We start from the raw sequence: 25,810 nt of genomic DNA on the forward strand, positions 1-25,810 counted from the left end.
TATTATTAATTCTTTGCTTTACCATTTACTAATTGTATGTTACTAGGAAGCTTACATAATCCCCCTGCTCTATTTTCTTTTTGTAAAAGGTATATGAAAGTGATAGTGTTAGTCGCTCAGTTGAGTCCAACTCTTTGTGACCCCATGGACTGTAGCCCTCCAGGATCCTCTGTCCATGGGGATTCTCCAGGTGAAAATACTGGAGCGGGTTGCCATTTCCTTCTCCAGGGGAACTTTCTGACCCAGGGATTGAACCCAGGTCTCCTGCATTACAGGCAGATTCTTTACCATCTGCGCCACCAGGGAAGCCAAAAAGGTATATAAGTCACTATTATAATGATATATAATATATCACTAATGACATATAACCCACTGTACAGTTCTGAGAAGCAAATGAGATAATTAATATAAATCATTTGGAAATATGCCTAACATACAGAGCTAACCTGACATTAAGAATATGGTACAGAGGTAGAGAAAAATTATGTTAATATACGTAAAGCATCTAGCACATTTCTAGTCATATATGAGTTAACTTTCCTTTCTTCCTTTCCAAGTATTTAAAATAAAGGAAAATTCAACTGTTATGACATGTTTTAACACTGGGCAGGGATACAAGAGTGGGTACAATTTCTTGCGACTACGAATGTTAGTAGTAGGGCCACGTGATGTGAAGAGCTGACTCACTGGAAAAGACCCTGATGCAGGGAAAGACTGAAGGCAGGAGGAGAAGAGTGGGGAGTGACATAGGATGAGTCAGTTGGATGGCATCACGAACTCAATGGACATGAGTTTGAACAAACTCTAGGAAATAGTGACGGACAGGGAAACCTGGTGTGGTACAGTTCATGTGGTTGCAGAGTCGGACATGACTTAGTGACTAAACAACAACAACAAAGGATGTTAACTGTATTCCCCCCTCTATAGTTTTGTCTAGCTTAATCACAAACATAAATTGGACTAGATGCATTAACAAAAATCACTCAAATTTTTCTATTATTCATGGTTTTCATTTATTTGGAAAAATCCCTATTAGTAGCTTACATGAAAATGAAATACTCTCTTAAAACTTTATAAAGTTAAAAAAAAAAAAACAAAAGGTTCCTATAACCAAGTTGTCTGAGTAAATATACCTCATTAATAACTGGAGAGTGTTATGCTATATAGGTGTGGAAAGAGTTAAATGCAACCTTAAAAATTTTAACATACTCATTATTTTTTTTAAATGGAACTTTCTTTTTAAGACTTACCTTTCTATTTCAATTCAACTCATCAGATTAACTTCTACAAAATTTTCGTTAAGTCCAAAAGTATTGGTTTATAATGACTAAGATCTTTTAAAAATCTGTTCCAAGGAAGAAAGGAACTGTTTTGAGGTATCAGCAATTCAGTCAAATTTTTCAAAAACCTATTTCAGGGCTTCCCTGGTGGTTCAATGGCAAAGACTTCACCTGCCAATGCAGGAGACATGGGTTCAATCCCTGGTTCGGGAGGATCCCACACGCCACAGAGTACCTTAGCCCATGTACCACAACTACTCAGCATGTGCTCTAGAGCTGGGAGCCACAACTACTGAGCCCATGCTCCCTAGGGCCTGTGCTCCACAACAAGAGAAACCACTGCAATTAGAAGCCACACACTGCAATGGGAAAATCTCAAGCACCAACAAAGACACAGCATGACAAAAAAAAAAATTATAAAAATTAAAAATAAATAAATAAAAACTCATTTCAAAACTTTTCCTGTTCATGAAAGGAGCCCACGGTTGAACTAAATTACTATCTGTGAGACTTATTCATGATATGAAACAATATATTGTAAAAAAAATTTCAGTGATTAATTAGCATTTAATTTTTCAACTCTTTTATCTGTCAGTTACAGTAGTTCTCTGAATGCAGACAGTACCTACCCCAGGAAGTTACATAATATTACCTAAGAACTATGAAAATAAGTCCATTAATTCTCTTTGAATCCAGGAATTATTTTATTTAAATCTACAGGCTTGAGGCAGAGCCTATTTACAAACTAGTCAATTGTCATCACACAAGCTTTAGGGCTGAGAAATAATGAAATCCCTTCAATATTTCAGGGAACTTCTAAACACTACTGCAAAGAGTAAGGATAGGTTTTAAGCAATGCCAAATTTTCTTGCTGTGGGATGCACATTATCTACACTTTATATATAAAACACCTTTGACTCCTTCCTGTCTAAACAATCTCATGATTGTTTTTAGTTCATGTTTTACATTAGACTTGTGGATAGAAAACATATACTTCTAGTATTGAATACATTCAACATAGTGAAAAATTGACTAAAGTTTTCAGTATTATTTTATATCTCTAGCATAAGTAACTGGAGAAATCAATGGCACACCACTCCAGTACTCTTGCCTGGAGAATCCAAGGGACGGGGGAGCCTGGTGGGCTTCCGTCTATGGGGTCGCACAGAGTCGGACACGACTGAGCGACTTAGCAGCAGCAGCATAAGTAACAGAAGCTACCTATTCATCTTAAATATATGGCTCTCTTGAACCCTTTTATTAGACATTGGTATACAACTTTGATAACACATGCTTACAGCACCTGTGATCATTAATTAAAAAAGAACACTGGTTTTGTCACTCATATTTTATCAGAATATTTCTCATAAAAAAGGTGGTACAATTTTTTATAGGCTATTAAATTGGAGGGACATGAGCACCTTTTAATTAACATGCACTATTTTTACTATTTTTGTTACTGCGCCTGGTAGGACAACTTGATGAAGGGCACAGCTTAAAATCATATTAAAAAAAACTTGAAGTACTCACATGCCAATATGAATACTGATTCCAACCCAATAGTTAATTTTAAAGTTGTCTTTATTATTATTTCTGCTTCAATACTTCCAATAATTCCCCATTAATTAAGTTCTTTGTTAAAGGAAGAAAAACTTTTGAGATTCCTAGGAAGATTAACTGAAAATAAATATACCCTGCCTTAGAATGTATACCATTTCCTATACTTACTATTAGTGTGTCTGATAAAAGATAAACTGACAAATATTAAAAGAAATACAAACTGATTATGATGAGGCTCCAAATGACCAAGATATGGTTCTGGTCTATATAATAAAAGATGAGAGTGATCCAATTATTAAAACAATAATTGTCAGCTACAATTTAATACTATAAAGAGTACAGAAATGTACAAAAATAAAATGTGCTAAGAAATATGCAGCAAAAATGTTAAAAATTTACACATTAAGTTAGTCTTTATTAATTCAGGAAAATTGTTTTCTCTATTTTTACTCAATTTTGAGGTGATTTTACTTGTCAGCAAACATTCTCATCAAAAATAAAAAAATAAATGTTGACTACTTTTGATTGATACTAGAATTTTTCTTTAAATTCTGTACAATAATGGCTTATTATCAACTTACAGTAAGGAAGAGTTGGATGAGAAGTCATTCTTCTGACATTATTAATGGCTTTCTTAATCATCTGTTAACAAAGAAAAATCATTCTTTTACACTTTTAATAAAAAGTAGCATTAAAATTTTATACTGTGACACGAAATTCAAGTAACATTTATTTTTGTGTGATTCCATAACTATCATAATGGGGGCTAAAAATACTAAATATGGGTAACAGAAATAAAATATAACAGCTCAGCTAACATTTTAAGTGTACATACATTTTCTGCATCATTGCCTAGGATCTAAGAACAAATTCACCTCAAGAATTTAGTCTTACCTCCTTTCTTGCCAATTCTTTTCTGATCCCATTAAATTTATTGGAATAATCCTGAATAGGATAAGGTTAAAAAGACAGGCAGAAGCATGTGAAAAAAAAAAAGAGGTAAACAGAAAACTGTATAAATTTTTAACTGATAGTTTGGAACTATTTATTTACCCATTTTAAAATTATGCTTTGAACGGTTTAAGTAGCCTGTCAAACAAGAGTAAACTAAGTACTTGAAATTAAAGGGATAATTTTAATTTACAGAATATATCCTACTGTAACTACAGTTATAGATGATCCTATGTTTGTAGCACTAGTCTCACGTACATTTTTTTGTTATTGTTCTTTGGATTTTAAATTGTTCAATTAGCCCAAAGCCATAAATAAAGTGGGGATGTAATAGGGAGGGACGGAACTAGGTCAGCAGAATCAGGGAGGAACAGAAACACTGAAAGACATGTTTGGATACAGCTATACTCCAAAAGAGCAGAAATTGGTCATAACTAATATTCCTTTTCATTAGCATTCATAATTTAATAAAATATTCATAATATTTTATTCAAATATTCAAAATATTCAAATATTAAAAATATTCATAGTATTCATAATTTAATAAAATAATAGGGTTAGAAAATATCTGATCAAGTTCTCTACCCACAAAAACCGAAAGCCTTCTGAATGTTATTTCTGTCTAATAAACATCATGTTTAAATCTCTAGTCTCAAAAAAAAAAATCTCTAGTCTCAAAAAAAAAAGCCTAAAGATTCTTGATTTTTCTTTTAATTATTTTTTTTCTAGTAACAGTATCAAAGAAAGGAAAATCATGAATAAAAAATACAGAGAGTTAAGTTTCTGAAAGCATATGTAGATTAGTACAAGGGGAAAAAATCACTGATTATTTTAGAAGATCTATATAAAAGGAACCACTTTATTATATTGGTCTTTTTCCTGAGTATGGAGTCGGGTAATCCCAATACTTCTGTTTACAAACCACAATGACACCAACTTTTTAAAAAGATGTTATAACATTTAAATAGGAAGAAAATTCAGTCCTAAGAGGAATGACAAAGGTAAATTTCCATATAAAAATGCTCTGGAGAAAATAAGCAAATATCTTCTGAGCATCAACTAAATGTTAAGCACATTCTACTTAGAGATCACTAGTGTGTATAAAGCAGGTACAGCATAAACTCTCAAAGAGCTTACATTCAGAAGGGTATAAAAAAATACAACCAAATAATAATAAATAGATAATTTATAAATTGATAAAAGCTATAAAGATGATAAAATGGGATAATATGATGACCAAATGAGAAAACAGGGTAACTGGGAGTAGAGGAGGGAGAAGCAGATACCTTTGCTAGGGAAACAAGAGAAATCTCTGGGAATCTGAGTTGAGATCTGAATGGTAAACACCAAGTATTGTAAGTAGAAAACAAGGCAGACACTCTAAGCCTGATGTGTTCAAGTGGTAGAAAGAAGGTCACTGCAACTAGAGAGAGCAAAGAGAATCCAGTGGGGAAAAAAGGGAGATGCTGCTGCAGAGGCTGGCTGAGTTTAAGTCACACGGAGCCTTAGAGGCCATGTGAAGGACTTGTTTTAAAGCAATACTGGGAAATCTTAGTTTTAAGCATGTAAGTGATAACCTGAATGATGTTTTAGAAAAGAGAAACTCTGCCTGCTGTGTAACAGAGAGATGGAGCAGTTGGAGAAGCAGAGATCAGAAAGAAAACTGTCACAGGAAGAACTGTATTATATTCTCTGAAAATAGAGCTGGAAAAAATGCTTATTATTTCTTTTAATATATTTTGTATATTCTAAGTTGTCCTTTAAAAGATGACATCGTTAAGTCTTACAAATGAATTTTAATGTCTCTGTCCACTGGAAAAAGTTAACTATTAATGACCAAGTCTTTTCTTTCGAATAATCACTAGACTGTTTTTCAAATTCTTCAATTCAATACTTTGGTCCTCCACGAAATCAATGAGTGAAGAGGAATGAAGGGCTTTAACAGAAGCTCTACCACAAACTGGAGACAGTGACCTGAGTTAAATTCCTTGACCTTTCTCAATCTCAAGCTTCATCTAAAGAACAGTTAAGTGGAGTAATGTAACAGCTACAACAAATATCTCAAACAATAATAAGGTTATATAATTGGTAAAGGAACTGCATTAAGTATAAAATATTATTAGGTATTATTAAAGATAATCAAGCTTTATTTAAATAATTATCCTCACTAATTAGTAAAAAAAAATTGGGGGGGGGGCAAAGACAGAATTCTACAGGACTTAAGGAATTGTGGGGGAAAAAAACACACCTACCACCTAGCAAGTCACTGAAAAATTGCTGGTGCTGGGTTTCTTTGGTTCTGTGTATCGATTTCTAGATCCTAAGTGTCAACAAAGAATCTCATGTAGATACAGCTACGGATCATATCCTAGGTAATCAGGGCTCAAGAAAATCCTCCATTACTACAGAAAAATACTTTTTCAGTTCATCTGCATATTATATTTTGCTTAAATTTTTAAAAAATTGTATCATTTTTATTTTTTCATGAAAAGAAAAATATATTTGTCTCAGCATCAACTAAGAGTTGTTAGTTGATAACCATTTAAAAATATTATCTAGACTAGGGGTTGGCAAATCTTTTTTGAAAAGAACTAGATAAATAAATGTTTGGTACTTTATGGGCATATAGTCTCTGTCTCAGATACTAAATCTTACCATTGTAATGTGAAAGCATCCATAAACAAAATACTAAAAGAATGTGTGGCTATGTTCTAACAAAACTTTATTTATACACAATAAAATCTAAATTCCATTTAATTTTCATGTGTCACAAAATACCATACTCATTTTTATTTTTTTTAATGGCTTAAAAATATAAATTCTTAGCATGTTCTTGACACAAAAACAGGTGGTAGGCAGGATCTGACCCACAGGATGTAGTTTGCTGAGGCCTAATTTGGAACAGTAAGTTTCAAATAATTATTACTTAAAATACAGCTCTTTGTATTTCCATTTATTTAAAATAATTTTTGTTATCAAATGAAAACCTATTATTCTTCAAATAAAAAATTAGAATTTCCAAAAAGTATGACTTACTAAAAAAAATAAAAATTTTAAAAAACATTTACATCATCCTTTATCTTATTAACTTAGAGGGGAAAAGCAGACATTTATACACAAACACTTTTAACTTTACATACCACAGAAGCTCCTCTGCCAGTCTGCGTACTACCAAGCCACGGCATGTTAATTGGAGTGCCGGGATTGCTATGTGTATATGGGGTGGTACCTTGCACAGCTGTTAAATCATCACGAGCATGTATAACCAAGAAATCTTCTGATCTACAAAGGAATGTTAGCCAAAATGAATAAACCCATCAGGTCTTCATTTCTTGTTATACCTGAAAGCTCTAACATATGACTCTGCATTTCTCTTTAAAATTAATTTTCTTCAGCTCAACTCCTAACTCACAGCCAATAATTACATGCATGAACAATTTCAGATCCCTCTCTTATTCCCTTGCAACCCCCAACCCACTTTTTTAAAGTTCCAGCCATCCAACTTCTTTATTCTTTAGCATATCAACTTCCATTTTGCTTACAATCTAGGAATATTCCTTTAAAAAAGTAACTTGAAAGGTATAGTTCTGTGGATATCATCATTCATACTGCAATATCACCATTTAAAAACAAAATAAAAGGGTACCCTTTGGTTTCCATTTCTACATCATCATCTACCCAAGTATATATCTGTGTAGCCAGAATTCCAGAAACATCTAGTTCTTGCACATCATGGCTCGAAGCAATTGCTATGCAATTTCTATTCGCCTGAAAAATAAATCATATAATAATTTTTGAATAAAAAGAGCATAATGTGTATATGGGCTACTTTTGAAAATGGAGACTACAAAACAGCCTCTAGAAACGACAACTTTAGGTATAGAATGAATATTATTTTCACAAATAAATATTATAATAATTAAACTTTGAGTGAGATAACCATATCAGGATGAGTTTGGAGATATGTTTATATTTTGAGAATTTCACAGCATTCAACAGAAGGCCAGCTACAAATGGAAATGCAAGTGCCACTTCACGTCTTCTGCCAGGAGCACTGTCTCTCTAGTCTACTAGAATGGTACTATATCCCTAAAATCTGCACCGTTCAGAAATGTGAAGTGAGATATTTTAAAATATAGGAGCCCTGGAAGGTAAACAAAGGTAAGGGAGATAAGAACTTCAAACTGAAGAAATAATGGTGAATTATTCAAATAAGATGGTATTGCTTTTTCCTAAGGCCTTTCAATCTTAGGCAAGACAAACAGAATTTGGGAAGGGGTCACCAAGAAAAGGTGATGAAATAAGTATTTCAGAAAAAAATCATCAGTGAAAAGTTGGTCAGATTAAATGACAGAAAACTTTCAACATCTACAAATTTTTAAAGTGTATCTTTAAAGAAAAAAAGGAAGATTATTGATAGCAAAGAGAAAACAGGACTAATATTTCAGTTATGCAAAATTCTAATACAAACTGAGACTGAAAAAAATTGAGACTCCAGAGATACGTGGAAAAAAGGAAATTAACTACACTGCCGGAAGGTAATTCTCCATGTTACTCTCTACTTCTGTGTGTCTTGAGTTAGTCAATGACTGTCTTTGTTTCACAGTATTGTTATCAGGATGCATATATAGCTATAGTCTCTCCCTCCAGATCAAAAGGCAGATATGCTTACTGTCCATTAGAAAAGATTTGGATTCCCTGAACTCACTGTTCTCTGCCTGTAATGCAACACACTTTGGGTATCATCTGGCCCTCTTGCTGTCACTGTGGGAATTGCACCTTAGGGAACCAGAGCAAAAAACGCTAATGTTCTAGCTTTTGCTTTTGCTGTTAGTAATAAACTATACTTTGTCTCTGGTCCTGGAGTCTTGTGTCTTATAACAGTATCCATTAAACTGTGAAAGCTAAGTTGTTAGACTGAATGCAGGGGAGTATCTCAGATCCTTCACAGTGCTTGACACAGATAATCCACAACTACACAAACGAGGAAAAGTTCAATCTTATCAGCATTTTTAATTACTGCAATTTAAAGCAAAAGACATTATTTCTTAGCTACAAATTTAGCAAAGATGTAAAAATTTAACAAAGTAACTAGAGAAATAAAAATTAAACAAGTACACCCTTACAGAGTCAACAGAAGACTCTGTATTATTATTATGAGGATGACTGTTCAACTAGTTGTATAAATTCAAGTAAGAGAAAAAAGCTAGTCTGTTTTATAACACAAAATATTAAAATCTTATTTTCTTCAGTAGAAGGAAGGTACTAGTTGTGTATAGATAATAATTTTATATTTGTATTTCACATGTATATATCATATTATATAAATAACACATCATGAGAACTGCCTGGCTAAGGGGCTAATTCCAAACTTGCCTGCTATGAACAGAACTAGTCATTGATCAGGAGTGTCTAGGAGGAAATGAGACAAGGAACCCAGGCAAAGATGAGGAAAGAACGACAAAGGAACTATCTAGATGAAATTAAAGAAAAGACAGACAAGCATAGGACAATGAAGAACCAATTGGTGAATGATTATTGAATGGGTAATGCCATAGGATATGATCTAAATAATATCCTGAAGTTATGAATACATGAAAAAGTGTGTGTGTGCGTGTGTGTGTGTGTGTGTGTATCGAACGCAGGAGAAGAGGACGACAGAGGATGAGATGGTTGGATGGCATCACCAACTCAATGGACCTGACTTTGAGTAAACTCCCGGAGTTGGTGATGGACAGGGAGGCCTGGAGTGCTGCAGTCCATGGGGTCACAAAGAGTCAGACACGACTGAGTGACTGAACTGAACTGATATATATACACACACATATCTAGATATATATCTCCTTTATGTTAGTGGTAGTAAAAGGAAATGAGTAACTAGAAGCTTTTATACACTTTTTAGTAATGCAGTTAGGTGAGATAGGAGGGGAAAAGGCTAAGACAAATTTCAACCATGGACCACTGTACCTAAGGCTACCTCTTCTCTAAGTAGCTTACAGACATCTCTATGGAGGATGCTGAGTAGAAGGGTAAGGGATACAAAGCAAACACTCTAGTTGGGCAGCTATTATAGCTGAAAGCTAAAGAGGAAGACTTTCTGTGAGTCACATTTAAGCTTAATTTTGATCTAAGAATCACATTCAACATATTCATATGAGAAAGACAGAAAACATTTTCTTTGGATTAATTGGATGTGTTGTATAAATTGTAAAGGCAGGGAAAAAAAAACTGTAAAGGCATGGAACTTCCCTGGTGGTCCAGTGGTTAAGAAGCCATGCTTCCACTGCAGGGGGTGTGAGTTCGATCCCTAAACAGGGAACTAAGATTCCACATGTCCTGCTGCATGGCCAAAAAATAAAAATAAAATACAACAATTCTCAAGGCAACTGCATATGTAAATACTTGAGACTTCCCTATGTTTAGTAATAAAGCATTTTATCTGCTATATATCCGAAGTCAAATAAATTATCAAGCAATATAATCATCTTATATAATAAAAAATTTACTCAGATTGCAATTTAGGGACTAGAAAAATAGCTTTGAGAAAGGGAAACAATGCTACTAGATAAACTGACAGAATAGGAGACATTCTCCAACTATGAATACTTAATTTAAAAAAAATTCGATGTACTTACTTTATTAACAGCAAAGGCAGTAATGATATCAGATTCCTTATGAATAATTCTTGCTTTACCTCCAGGATATCCCAAATCTGCTTCTATCTACATGGAGGGAAAAAAGGTACAATTTTAGTAATGTGAAAAAGAAATACGCCGGTCTTTCATGCAATACTTGCTTAAATTAAGAAGCTTTTTAGAGAATTCAAATCTAAAGGTACTAATTTACATGCTAATTATTTCTGAAACAAAATTTGGCAAGAGGAAATGACATCTTTACAAGTTTGCTTTTTCACATATAGAAACATAATCGATAAACAACTCCATTAACCACTTATATTCTTAAGGTGCAATAAGATAATTTAAGACATTCTAATTATTAAAGTAAAATAAATTTACCACACTTCTTAAGTTTATAATCCTTTGATAATATTTTAAAAGTATAAAAAAGCCAGAAGATAAATATTTGAGATTTTGCAGACCAACAGAATCATGCTGCATATTCTTTTTTTAAAACACCTTTCAAAAATATAAAAACTATTCTTAGTTCATGATCTACAGAAGAACAAGCAGGACACAGCCAGCTGAATATATTTTACTGACTCTGTCCTAAAATAACTTTCTAGTTATAAAATAAACCTGAAACCCTGAAAGGCATAATAATTTACCCAAGTTAGTAATCATTTTAATAGCGGAATAGACCATAATCCAATATACGTTAGATGAGGGAAACGTATTTGACCTTTTGCTTATACCACAGAAGGCAAATACATCTTTCAACTTAGAAGAGAGTATTGTATAATATTAAAATTTACTAAAATAATCAGAGGTAAAATGAAGAGGCAATTGTTAAGAGTTGGAGATGTTACTTATTGCACTATGATTCATTTTACTCTCCCTAACCTTCAATCTTTAAAATGAATTACTATAAAATGTTTTATAACTCATTGTGAAGTACAAAAGTTATTAATTTGAAATTAGAAAACAAATTTAATCCCTGGAAAATTTAAATAAAATATCACCAATCCCCATCCACTGTTTGACCACAGAACTGAGTAGGGTTAGCAGTATTTTTAAAAATGGCAACTAAGATGACAGTTCATTTACAAAGTTGAAAGAGACTTATAATTAAACCAAAATAACTATATGCAATCAAAACTCACAGTCACTGGATTGAAAAATGTCAAATATAACCTTAGATGCAACTTGCTAACAAATATAAAAAAACTTCACTGCTCATACAAACATTTTGGTTGATCTGACGGTCAACTTCTTTTCTAAATAAAGTCTTACCTGTCTGAGGCCCATCATCCAGTAACAATGTCTAAGTCAAATTTTGCAATTCCATGACTAAAATTCCAAATTAACTACCTATTTGCCTGGTATCCAAAGTACACTAAGTGTTTACTATTGGGCTTTTTAAGAAATTAGATATAAAGACAAATAGTATTTCCATGGAATAGAGCAATATGCTATTTTTGGTAACAAATGGATGGGTGGGTACTGTCACCAGCAGAACAGTCTTCAAACTTCACTGTCATGGAGAGAAAAGCAAGAAGTTCAAAAAAAGCTTCTTTGGTATGGAAATACATTCCTGTCCTCTCATTATCTAGGTTTACCAAAACAGTGTTCTCAGTAGTGTGGTCCCAAGATGACCTGCATGAAAATCAACTAAAGGGGGTGGAGTGAAATAGGAGAAATGGTGTTTAGCATTAAGAGTTTATGCATATTTAATTCTGAGAACAATCACAAGTTGTAGGAGATGAGTTTGGAGAAGTAGCAGGTGTTGTTTGTACAGAGCCTTAAAAGCCATAATAAAGAATCCAGATTTCACTTTAAAGCTAGAAAAACACTGGAAGGTTTTGGTAATTCTGGATGTTGTAGGGCAAAACACAAAGGGTAAGAGACTGGCTGCCAGGAAATGAGTTAAGAGGCTACTACAACAGCTGAAGTGAGAGGTAATGGTGGATTTGTTTAGGGTAGTAGAATAGTGGTAGTGATTAAGTGGTTAGAATTAAGATAAATTTTCTCAATGGGCTGAAACTGCAGTATGAGTATTAGAGGAAGCAAGGATGATGCCCCGTTTTCAGATCTGTCTCAATAAAGAATACTGGATGAAAGTGAAGGAAAGAGTGGGTTTAGGCTGGAATTAGGGGAGACAGAAAATTCTGTGTTTTGACATTCAGGGGGAGGTAACTATTAGGTCATATATGCAAGTCTGGAATTCATGAAATGAGTAGGAATAATTAGGAATTACCAATAATTATTATTGGTAATTATTATAATAATTATTATCAGTAATTCCTAATTATTCCTACTCATTATTCCTAAATATTAGGAATAATTAAGATTATCAGCCAATGGATGATATTTAAGCCATCGGATAAGCCAAAGAAAAAGTAAAGAGAGAAGGTTAGAGAAGTAAGTCCTTCAGTATTCCACATTTCAAAGGTATGAAAAATAGACTGGGCATTTCAGGACTGGGAAATAGCACTGGGAAAGAGAAATACTGACAGTGAATACACTGACAGAACAGGAAACATTCTCAAACTATGACTACTTGGTAATCAAAGACGACATTATGGGAACCAAGAGTTTCAAAAAAGTAGCTGAGATTAACACTATCAAAGGATACTAAGAAGTTGAATGTTATAAAGACAGAGAATTGACTGTGCCATCAGCATAGTCACACACTAGGACAATCACAGTGGAGCGGGCTAAAGATAACACCTAACTAGGGTAGAGGAACACGTGGCATATGGTGAACAGGGGAGGAAGTCCACTGGGGGATGTTCACAGGGGCATTCAACTGAGTGGATAATGTTTTATTTCTGAAACTGGGTAGTTCCTACATGGCACCTGCAATATTACTCTTTAAGTTTCATTCTTGAATAACTTTAAAGGCAACTCTATAAAGGAATTTTCCTAGATAAAGGCTTAGAGAAATAAGGTGATAGACTCAAAGATAGATTTTTTTCATATTAAAGACAATAAAATATATTTACTTATGTTGAGAATAACTTAGGTAAAAATTTATCATGGTGGTGAGGTGAGGAATAAATACCGAAGCAAAGTTCTTGGGGAGGTAAGAACAGACAGAATCAATGCACAAGTGGAAGATTTGGCTTTGATAAAACAGTGTCAGATCATCTATTGTGAGAGAAGGCAGAACAAAATATCTGCATATAGAACAAGTGAGATCTGGTGATGGGACAATATGGTGGGCTAAATCTCTGCTGACTGTACTTATTTTGACAGCAAAATGAAGTCATCCATGGAAAGTAGTAAAGAAATACTGGAAAGCTGAGATAAAAGGGAAAAAGTAGGGACAATGAAAAGAGAGTGAAGAAAAAATTATGATGGTAGGATAGTTTAATTTGAGATTTGTGACTATAAATTTTAAATAAGGCAAGTCCCCATGGTTTGTGCTTTTACTTCATCCATGTTCAGCTACTTGGGTGCAGACATACAATAGATAGAGAGCTAGGTTTAAACAGGTTTGGGAATTTTGAAGGCAAGTACAGTGTAGACAGAAGAGGGCAAAAAGGTTGAGGAGGTTTGCAAGGGATTGATCATAATGAGAGAGCTTCCCTGGTGGCTCAGATGGTGAGGGCTCATGGAATCAAAGCTGGGAAAGGAAGGAAGTGGGGACATGACGTGAAGTGAAGTGAAGTAAAGAGATGTCACTCAGTCGTGTACAACTCTTTGTAACCCAGTGGACTGTAGCCTACCAGGCTCCTCGGTCCATGGGATTTTCCAGGCATGAATACTGGAGTGGGTTGCCATTTCCTTCTCCAGGGGATCTTCCCGACCCAGGGATAAAACCCGGGTCTCCCACATTGTAGGCAGACGCTTTACCGTCCAAGCTACCAGGGACATGATACTGGCAAATAAAAATATGGAACTCCTGTGTGCTACAAACATTAAAAGTCATACAACATAAAATCAGAGTAAAAAAATCACAATGAATATGGTCTTAAAGGTCTTCTTAAATAAGGTTTCAAGTCATGCTTATAAAATGTGATTGGGCTGGATATACGAGAGGGAAATCCAAATATTAATGCTAAAAGAGATTTTATGAGATTATGCAGATAAAAAAATTAACCAAAGAATTACCATATGATCCAGCAATTCCACTTCTCGGTATACACACAAAGAAATGAAAGCAGAGACTGGAAGAGATATTTGCATACCAATGCTCAAAGCGGTACTACCCAGAATAGCCAAAAGATGGGATACAACCCAAATGCTCATTAACAGATGAACAGATGAACAGAATATGTTATATATACACAACAGGATATTATTAACCTTGAAAAGAAACAAAGTTCTGATATATGCTGTGACATGGATGAACCTTGAAGATGTTAGACTAAATGAAATAAGCCAGTCACAAAAGGACAAATATTGTATGATTCCAAGTATAATGGGTACTGAGGGTAGTAAAATTCATAGACTGAAAGGTAACTGCCTGGGGCTGGAGCACTGTTTAACAGGTAAAGAGCTTCATTTTAGGAAAATGAAGAAGTTCTAGGGATGGATTTCATGATGGTTGCACTACCATATTTAATGTACTTAATGTCACTGAACTGTATACTGAAAACAATTAAAATGGTAAATGTTATAGACATATTTTATCACAATTTTTTTAAAAAAGAAATTTTATGCAGAAACTGATCTGAATAGTATTTGTGTTCCACAAGGCTTTCTTTAGGAATTGGAGAAGAAGGGAAACCTCTAACAGACTAAATCCAGGACTCTACTGCTATTTCAATTAAAGCAGCAGCATGTTTAAAACTATCAACTCTCATTTTTACAAGTTGAAGCCTTAGTAAATGAGGCTTCAAGAGTGGAATGACCTCAGTGTCACACAACAGATCTATGGAAAGGTCTCATTAGCGGTTTTCAGTTACTACGACCTGCAATACAAAGCTGTATGCCCAGAGTACTTCAGCACTACCCTAATGATTTAATAAAACAAACATGAAGATAAGCTCTAAAAAATATCAAAGGCATAACAGAAGGAAATGGGAAGCAACTGGATGAATATAAAATGACATCAATACTCAAAGAATTAGGGAATATAAATATTAAGAAATAATTTTGTTTTCAAGATTATAGCAGAGAAATGAGAGATAATATCACCACAGATTCTACTGTGTATTAAAAAGATATGGGAAAACTATTAATAACTTTAACCAATAAATTTGACAACTGAAGTGAAGCAGAAAAATTTTTTTAAAGGTATGGACTAAGAAAGTTCACTCAAGAAGAAACAGATAGCTTGAACTACCCTTTATCTGTTAAAAAACAGAAGCTGTAGATTTAGAAACTCCAGGCCCAGATAATTTCTCTGGTGAATTCTATCAAACACACAGTTATTCAATATTCTTTGCCTGGTAATCATTAAAAACACCTGGGAGTTATTTTATGATTGTACAAAGTCTCACCCTATCTGCTCTTATTCTCAAGTACCTTGAGTACTTACTATGCATAAGGCAATGTGCTATATGCTACTGGTACTAGTAAAATAAATGCTGTGTGTATGTTAGTTACTCAGTGGTGTTCAACTCTTTGTGACCCCATGGACTGCAGCCCGCCAGGCTCCTATGTCCATGGAATTCTGCAGGCAAGAATACTGAAGTGGAATATTGCCAGTCCCTTCTCCAGTGGATCTTTCCAACCCAGGGATTGAAGCTGGGTCTCCTGCACTGCAGGCGGATTCTTTACCATCTGAGCTAAAATAAATGCTACATAATATTATTTGATATATTTTAAGTAATTACAATCAGAGAAGAGAATTTTATTCAAAAGTGATACTTGCAGAAATAGAACAATACTACTATAATTCTATAATACCTATTATAATTATGTTTTATTGAGAACTTTAGTTTTATTTACTCATAAAAATTTGTAGCCAAAACAGGATACATTCAACTCTGTTTAAAATTGCATTCTCTTAAAAACAAAACAGAAACATTTTTTTATGGTTACCATTTTTAACCTGTTAAAAAAAAAAGTAATTTGAGGTAATTAATTACTTTAAAAAGTAATGCAACAATTTAATTGCATTGGAAACAAAGTCCAGTCCAGAACTAAAATGCAAACACTTTGTTTTTCCCATTAAAGAATGCAATTTCTAATTTCAGTTGAATGATATTTTGTACCTTATTGATGTTTGGCTCCTCCATCATAGAATTTTTGATGGTTTCACAGTTGTCCTCTAATGACTTCATCAAGAAAGAATAATCATATGACAAAGAGTAAAGATGAGATGTAACATGTAAAATACTGGGGATATTTCTTTTTATTTTTAATCAAATTTACTAGAAAACAATACTGAACTATCTTTTAAAATTTCATATATTTTAAACGAAATATGTGTGGAGAGGCATGATTGGGGGTTGGAGAAACAATCACTATAAATTTTATTCTATTTCCTAAGAAATTTTTACTCACTTCACTCATTTGAAATGTTGACACTAAAGCAAGATTAAGTCCAGAGTACTTTACACTATAAATTTCAGAGCTACTAGTGCCAGAGTATTATCAAATGAAAATTAAAGTCAAACTGTTCTCTTACACACTATTAAGTCTTGTCTCCATTATGATATCTCATTCCTCAAGGAAAATCTCCTGATCAGAAACTTTGATTTCAAGATTTCTAACTCCTTCTACTGACTTAGCCAGAAATAGTAAATAAAATGCTTGGAGCCACATATTCTTTTTTAAAGAGGATATTAGCACTTGTTAAAGAAGGAGATGGTTCAAGACCTTAAGTTCTTAGAAAATGAAACAAAACAAAAAAAGAAACTGAGGATTAAGATGACAGCTGCTGTCAAGCATTTTTTGGGGGTTGGGACTGATTAGGATATAGTCTATTTGCAGCTATCTATATTTGTATTTTACTTTTAAATAAGTACAAACAGTGAAGGACTACTATTTTTAAAATGTATATGCCAGCAATATATATTATATAGGAAAAGAAAAGATCTGAGGATACACCAGAACTTTCATGTCAGATGAAGGAAATTTCATCTCCAAACACATATAGGAATAAAGAAACAGCAGCACCCTCAGAATACTCTCCAACTTCTACTGTAAATACAGGGCCTGTCATATATCTATTTTCTAACCATCTGAGAAGTCACGGAGACTTGGGCTCAACCATTTAAGTATAATCATCATTTTATAAAACAGAGAGATGGAAAGTAATTTTGAAAATACTATATGAAGCCAGTCAACTTTCCAGTAAAGATTAAATAATTTTGGACCAACTGTATAAAGTTAATATTTTATTTAATTCCATTTAATCTATGTTTTACTAGGTAAAATTTTTCTTTTCATATTTCCTTCATGAAAATGTAATTATCACTGTTTAGAATAAAACAATAAAGCAGTAACAATAAATTTCTCATAACTGCCATTAATCATGCTGGGTTTTAAATAAGTTAAATCTGTTAATCAAATACTGAAAGTGTATTATATTTATTTTGGAGATTATAAAAACTAAAATCAGAGAAAATATTTAGCTAAATGATAACTAAAATCTTTTATAGTCTAGCATCCATATTCATGATTTTTATTAAAATAATTACGATACAAAAATAACTAAAATTTTCTTAAGATATTATGAAACTCCTAAGAAAGCTAAGAATAAAACAGCAGATGAGTTTAACAGGTACATCTATATTTATTTGTCATTACCATTCCTTATGCATTCTGGCTTAGTTATGCTCTATTCCCGTAATGATTCTATTTCCTGATTCAACTAGACAATCTAGTAGTAAACTAGTTTTTTGTTTTGTTTGTTTTGAGAATGATTTCATTTCCCAAATGCACTAAATATATCAGTAGTGGAGAAATGTTTTTACTTTCACAACTATATTTATCAAATATGGCAATGGTTTTTTAAAAAAAAAAATTTGTACTTGAAATTACTATGTTAAATTTGCATGTTCATATTACAAGGTGCATCAAAGAAATCAAAGTAGTAATAACAAGCATAGTAAAACATGCTTTTTATTCAGAATGCAGCATTGCTTTGTATATCATTACTAGGAAGCTTTACCTTGCAATATATTATTTTAGTCAAAGGTACGTTTAAAATAAGAAATATCACCTTACCAGTAAACACATTCTAATTACTCTGACACTCTTATATAGCACAATTTTCAATTTTATTTATCCAAATATTTTCTTCAACTCTTTTAAAGTAATACATATATTAAATATTTAAGATATGTCTCAGCAAAGGTTAAAAATAAATATGTTAACTTGTGCTATATTTAATTTTATCTATTGTTTGACTAGACATGTATCAAAAGTCTTCTAAGTTAGCAAGAATACTAAGTATTTTGTTTCCTGACTTGGCTAATTCAAATATATTTACATAATCAGGCAAACAGTAAATAACAATACACGCAGTCGCCTCTAACAAATTAGTTATTAAACTGACAGGCAAGACATAAGTAATTTTCCTTTTCCAATGAGGTTAGATGTCATCTTGCTTTTTGCTAACTTGTCTTTAAGAAGCCATTCTATTTCCTCATTTTTCCAACTGAAATGTCTTCCTTTTTTCCTCTCACTTCAAAAACTGAAAAGCCTGCTTTCAGATTAGTTCAGAGCTTCTCAAAGTGTGATCCATAAACCAGCCACCAGTCTTGAACTCTCTGTTACCAATACATGAGAAAATAAGCAATTAACTACATCACTAAACCCACTGCTTAATTTATGGAATACTTCTTAATAGAAAAATTATTTCAAAGAAGGAAGCAATATGTTAATTTATATTCCACTACAAGTTCCCCATATCAAACTGGACTTATGAGTAGCACTGAACTAAATGAGATAGATACATCTGTATTATGATAACATTAGGGTACAATCAACCAATTGCAGTATAATTATAAACTGAGATTATAAAATTGTACTAAGTATAATCAATACAATAAAAAGAAAATGTACATATTTGATATGTTTTCAGTATAAAAACCCAGCTTCAATGAAATTTCTAAGATAAACTTTATCACATGAAAAGGATGGGAAATTTCCCCTTTGTCTCAAATGGTAGTCATGACAACTCAAAATCAGGAAACAAGATACAGAATTCTAAGTTAAACAGTATTTTTTGGGGGGAAAAAAGTGCCAACTACATCTGAATTAGCTACTTTAAACTAGTGAGGATAATACCAACTCTCTCTATGCATTAACATACACATTTATGACATAAAAAATGAATTTTTATAAAAGTCTGTAAAATACAACCTACTTTTTATAGTTAAAAAAGCAAGCCATTAATAATAAAATAGCAAATGAGTTTTATTTATACAGACCTCGTTCAGACACCTCTTCTTTGTGAATATATTTCTGATAAAGGTCTCTTGAGTTTCTTCCTGCTTCACCAAGTACTGCCAAAGTCTCTTCACAGAGAGTGCCAGACGGTGTTTAGACCTACAGAGAGGCAATGTATTTCACTGTGCACTTCAGAGACTTCTGAGTAACCTGATTACATGTCCTTGGTGCTATATGAATGATTATAATAAGAAGTTATCTAGAATCAGACCACATCATCTAGGGTAGCAATCAGTAATATTTTTCTTAAAAGAAGAGACAGTAAATATTTCAGGCTTTGTGGGCCATATGTTCTCTCCTACAACTATTTAACTTCACCACTGAAGTGGGAAAGCATCCATAGGTAATACTAAAATGAAAGGGTGTGGCTATAAACCATAAACCTTTATTGACAACACAGAAGGAGGTGTGGATTTGGCCCCATGGTTTGCAGTTTGCTGACCTTTAACCTAAGAATGTAAGATCTAACAAAAGAGGTATGCTTCCTAGAAAAGATCCAGAAACAAAGCCACTCAAAGTGTTGTCTGTGAACATGTACTAGCCCATGAACTCTGTTACTAATGAGCAATGAGGGAAGAGCCTGTGAAAGAATGGAAATCAACTATGTCACTAAGCCACAAAGTACACTGCTTATTCAGTTAACATTTCTGTAGTAATTTTCTTAAGGAAGCAAGCACTGCACTGATTTATCTTTTGGTGCAAATGCTTTATTTCTTCATGTACAGTAAAAAAAGTTTGCTAAAAAACTATTCCAAATAGCTCTGCTCCGAAGTAAGTGTCAGGAAACACTGGCCGACAGTTCAAATCCAGCCTACCTTTCATATTAAAAAATAAAGTTTATTGACTCCATTATATTTAGAATAGATAAGAAACAAGGACCCACTGTATAGCACAGGGAACTTGGCTCAATATTCTGTAATAACCTAAATGAGAAAACAATTTTACAAAGAATGGATACTTGTATGGGTGTAAGTGAATTACTATGCTGTACATCTATAACTAACAGATCATTGTTAATCAATCACACTCCTATATAAAACTTAAAAAAATTTATTGGATCACAGCTATGCCCATTCACTTATTGTTTATGGTTGCTTTCACTCTCCAATGGCAGGGTTGAACAGCTCCACCAAGGACTGTAGGGCCAGCAAAGCCTAAAATATTTACTATATAAACCTTTGTCAGAAATGTTTGCTAACATCCAGACTACAATATGCACCACACAAAGACAGAGATATGAGCCCAGGACAGCAAATTAAATGTAAGAAGCACTAAAACATTTTCTTCTTGAAATACCACTAACATTCTGACTTAGTAAAACTCAGAATTGTATCCATATGAAAACCTACTTGAAAGGAGTGTTTGTAGGTTCCAGCAAAGCTTTGTGGCGGAGAATTGCAGGACCTGCAGAAACACTCTCTTCAGAGGTATGACTGGCAATATAGTTTTGAGGTGGCCCCCCATGGATTTCAAGTCGTCTGAGAAGAACTTGTTCCCAACACTGAAGAGTTTTTAGAACGGCATGACAAAGTGGTGAACTAACTGGAAGCTCTAAAAAGAGAAAATTGACCCACATTTATCTTCTGCAATAAAATGCTATATTCAATCTTAAAAACGACTGAAATAAGATAGACACATATTGGCAGAGGAGACATGAAAGAGAGGTGAGCACAGAAATCCAGAGGACTGAAAAGAAGGATGCTGTAAATCTTTACAGCATTTCAACATAATTAGTGGCCTAGGATAACAGAAAAAGGGCAATTTAGGTCAAAATTACATCATACCTTTATCACTAGAACTTGAAATAACATTTGTGACTTGTGATTTAAATAACTGCTATAGGAATTACTGCATCTGAGTTTAATTTCATATGAAAAAAATGTACCTGAATATTATAAAAATATGTCTGGAAGGAAAATCAGTTGCTTTAAACCTTTGTATCAGCCCAATTTCTGTACAGCATATAACTTAGACTTCTTTTGAGAATTAAAATAATACACAAGGTTAAAAAAAAGTGAAGTAATACTTACTACAATACTCAACACTTTATAGTCTACATTTCCATACTCCTAAGTCCTGACCCTACTTTCAGTCTTTAGCTATTCCTGCTTTTTACCTTCAAAAATCTAAATAGTATGCTTACTGCAAATTCTTGAGTTTTTTCAAGTTTAGAAGTGATCTACTGATTTACTACTATGGAATATAAGAATAAACTCCCCCTCTCTCCATCAATCCAATATAGTCCATAATAATTTTTGGTTAAATTAGTATTTTAGCATCTACCTTGTATTATATATATATGTGTGTGTATATTATATATACATATAAAAGTACAGATCACAGCTAAACTACTTGGTATACTGCCATGCTCCTTTCTTTCCTCCTTTTAATCCGTAAGAGTTATTAATTACTACATTTTTGGTTTTGTTTAGTCTCCTTTGTCTACAACTAGGAAATACCCAACTCTTTGGCCAGAGCTATAAACCGAGTCTCAGTGCAGTTAATCACATCAGCTTCACATTCCCTGCTTTCTTGGACACTGTCTTTCTAACAGCAACTAACAATATGATAGACTCATTTATAGATGGTTACTTTGGTTAAAAGAACCCAATCTTCTACCAGCAGGAAGTTACTAAACTTTTTCTCCACTATGTGAAAAAAATACAAAACAGTAAAGCAAAAGCAATGGCAATATTAGTTCATGTCAAGCTATGTATTACCTGCAAGATCATGACCTGCGAAAGGATAGAAAGTCTTCAAATTGCTGAGCACCAGCTGCACCATTGCCAAACGCATCAATGACCAACTATAAATAAAGCAATAAGTTTGTTAAAAATTTACTTAGGGATTGAGAAGACTACACTAATCTTTGTCCCAATAACTCACTATTAGGAATCTACCTTGAAAATATACCTCCACAAAAACAAAACAATATACACATGCAGTTACTCATGTCAGCATTATCTGCAATAGCAAAAGAGTAGAAACAACCGAATAATCCATCAGGAGAGTAATGCCTGAATAACTAGCTTTGAATCATGGAATATTTTAGGGTAGCCATAAAAAAGAACAAAAAAGGATCTCTAAATGTTAATATGAAGAGAACTTTAGCATGTATTAATAAATAAAAAGCAAGTTATAAACATTACATATAATATGGTACCTACTACCCTCTGTGTAAGAAAGCAGCAGAAATAAGAGTTTACATACACACAAGCTTATTTTTGAAAACAGAAGGATAAACCAGAAACTCATGAGTATCTGTAAACGGCATAAAGGAAGACTCAGCTGGAAGAGATATACTTCAGATTTGCTTTTTTTTTTTTTAATTAAACAAAGACATTTTTGCTTCTTTTTTTTCCGAGTGAAAAATTTACCCCGTAGAGTACTGGTTTTTATTACTCTAAATTGTCAAAAGTACACAATCAAAAATTAACTATGGAATCACTGTTATGGAAGGGAACTTAACAATTCAGATCTAGGTTATAACACATTATAATTCACCAACCTAATAATTTCATATGCATTATTTTCAAAATTAAACAACAAAGTTTTTAAAGATTAAAATTAAATATTCCTTTGTCTGTTGCTTCATTTGCTATTATTTTCTCTCATTCTGAAGGCTGTCTTTTCACCTTGCTTATAGTTTCCTTTGTTGTGCAAAAGCTTTTAAGTTTCATTAGGTCCCATTTGTTTATTTTTGCTTTTATTTCCAATATTCTGGGAGGTGGGTCATAGAGGATCCTGCTGTGATTTATGTAGGAGAGTGTTTTGCCTATGTTCTCCTCTAGGAGTTTTATAGTTTCTGGTCTTACATTTAGATCTTTAATCCATTTTGAGTTTATTTTTGTGTATGGTGTTAGAAAGTGTTCTAGTTTCATTCTTTTACAAGTGGTTGACCAGTTTTCCCAGCACCACTTGTTCAAGAGGTTGTCTTTTTTCCATTGTATATCCTTGCCTCCTTTGTCGAAGATAAGGTGTCCATAGGTGTGTGGATTTATCTCTGGGCTTTCCATTTTGTTCCATTGATCTGTATTTCTGTCTTTGTGCCAGTACCATACTGTCTTGAGGACTATGGCTTTGTAGTAGAGCCTGAAGTCAGGCAGGTTGATTCCTCCAGTTCCATTCTTCTTTCTCAAGATTGCTTTGGCTATTCGAGGTTTTTTATATTTCCATACAAATTGTGAAACTATTTGTTCTAGTTCTGTGAAGAATACTGTTGGTAGCTTGATAAGGATTGCATTGAATATACAGATTGCTTTGGGTAGTATACTCATTTTCACAATATTGATTCTTCCAATCCATGAACACGGTATATTTCTCCATCTATTTGTGTCCTCTTTGATTTCTTTCATCAGTGTTTTATAGTTTTCTATATATAGGTCTTTTGTTTCTTTAGGCAGATATACTCCTAAATATTTTATTCTTTTTGTTGCAATGATAAATGGTATGTTTCCTTAACTTCTCTTTCTGTTTTCTCATTGTTAGTGTATAGGAATTCAAGGGATTTCTGTGTGTTAAATTTATATCCTGCCACTTTACTATATTCATTGATTAGCTCTAGTAATTTTCTGGTAGAGTCTTTAGGGTTTTCTATGTAGAGGATCATGTCATCTGCAAACAGTGAGAGTTTCATTTCTTCTTTTCCTATCTGGATTCCTTTTATTTTTTTTTCTGCTCTGATTGCTGTGGCCAACACTTCCAAAACTATGTTGAATAGCAGTGGTGAGAGTGGGCACCCTTGTCTTGTTCCTGATTTTAGGGGAAATGCTTTCAATTTTTCACCATTGAGGGTAATATTTGCTGTGGGTTTATCATATATAGCTTTTATTATGTTGAGGTATGTTCCTTCTATTCCTGCTTTCTGGAGAGTTTTAAACATAAATCGATGTTGAATTTTGTCAAAGGCTTTTTCTGCATCTATTGAGATAATCATTTATGGTTTTTATCTTTCAATTTGTTAATGTGGTGTATTACATTGATTGATTTGAGGATATTAAAGAATCCTTGCATTCCTGGGATAAAGCCCACTTGGTCATGATGTATGATTTTTTTTAATATGTTGTTGGATTCCATTTGCCAGAATTTTGTTAAGGATTTTTGCATCTATGTTCATCAGTGATATTGGCCTGTAGTTTTCTTTTTTTTTTGTGGCATCTTTGATTAATCTCAAAAATATACAAGCAACTCCTGCAGCTCAATTTCAGAAAGATAAATGACCCAATCAAAAAATGGGCCAAAGAACTAAACAGACATTTCTCCAAAGAAGACATACAGATGGCTAACAAACACACGAAAAGATGTTCAACATCACTCACTATCAGAGAAATGCAAATCAAAACCACAATGAGATACCATTACACGCCAGCCTGGATGGCTGCTATCCAAAAGTCTACAAGCAATAAATGCTGGAGAGGGTGTGGAGAAAAGAGAACCCTCTTACACTGTTGGTGGGAATGCAAACTAGTACAGCCGCTATGGAGAACAGTGTGGAGATTTCTTAAAAAACTGGAAATAGAACTGCCATATGACCCAGCAATCCCACTCCCGGACATACACACCGAGGAAACCAGATCTGAAAGAGTCATGTGCACTCCAATGTTAATCGCAGCACTGTTTATAATAGCCAGGACATGGAAGCAACCTAGATGCCCATCAGCAGATGAATGGATAAGGAAGCTGTGGGACATATACACCATGGAATATTACTCAGCCATTAAAAAGAGTTCATTTGAATCAGTTCTAATGAGATGGATGAAACTGGAGCCCATTATACAGAGTGAAGTAAGCCAGAAAGATAAAAGACCAATACAGTATACTAATGCATATATATGGAATTTAGAAAGATGGTAACGATAACCCTATATGCAAAACAGAAAAAGAGACACAGATGTACAGAACAGACTTTTGGACCCTGTGGGTGAAGGCGAGGGTGGGATGTTTCAAGAGAACAGCATCGAAACATGTATATTATCAAGAGTGAAACAGATCACCAGCCCAGGTTGGATGCATGAGACAAGTGCTCGGGGCTGGTACACTGGGAAGACC

The 25,810-nt window shown here is 33.5% G+C and overlaps 1 protein-coding gene across 5 annotated transcripts in view; it reads right to left on the minus strand.

The window, feature by feature from the left end:
• The window catches only part of DMXL1 (Dmx like 1), a 124,429-nt gene that overhangs the window by 21,286 nt on the left and 77,333 nt on the right, over positions 1-25,810 (minus strand). For 2 of the 5 annotated variants that reach the window (XM_061150937.1, XM_061150941.1), the window contains 9 exons: positions 22,483-22,568; positions 21,112-21,313; positions 19,744-19,861; positions 16,576-16,638; positions 10,427-10,513; positions 7,438-7,559; positions 6,932-7,073; positions 3,735-3,785; positions 3,422-3,482 (listed from right to left, as the gene is read on the minus strand). In XM_061150937.1, the coding sequence (XP_061006920.1) occupies positions 3,422-3,482; positions 3,735-3,785; positions 6,932-7,073; positions 7,438-7,559; positions 10,427-10,513; positions 16,576-16,638; positions 19,744-19,861; positions 21,112-21,313; positions 22,483-22,568 (932 nt within the window). The remainder of the gene's footprint in view (positions 1-3,421; positions 3,483-3,734; positions 3,786-6,931; positions 7,074-7,437; positions 7,560-10,426; positions 10,514-16,575; positions 16,639-19,743; positions 19,862-21,111; positions 21,314-22,482; positions 22,569-25,810) is intronic. The other 3 variants (XM_061150939.1, XM_061150938.1, XM_061150940.1) reach the window with 3 other exon arrangements.

The sequence above is a fragment of the Dama dama genome, chromosome 9 (assembly GCF_033118175.1).
Source record: "Dama dama isolate Ldn47 chromosome 9, ASM3311817v1, whole genome shotgun sequence".
NCBI classification, from domain to species: domain Eukaryota; kingdom Metazoa; phylum Chordata; class Mammalia; order Artiodactyla; family Cervidae; genus Dama; species Dama dama.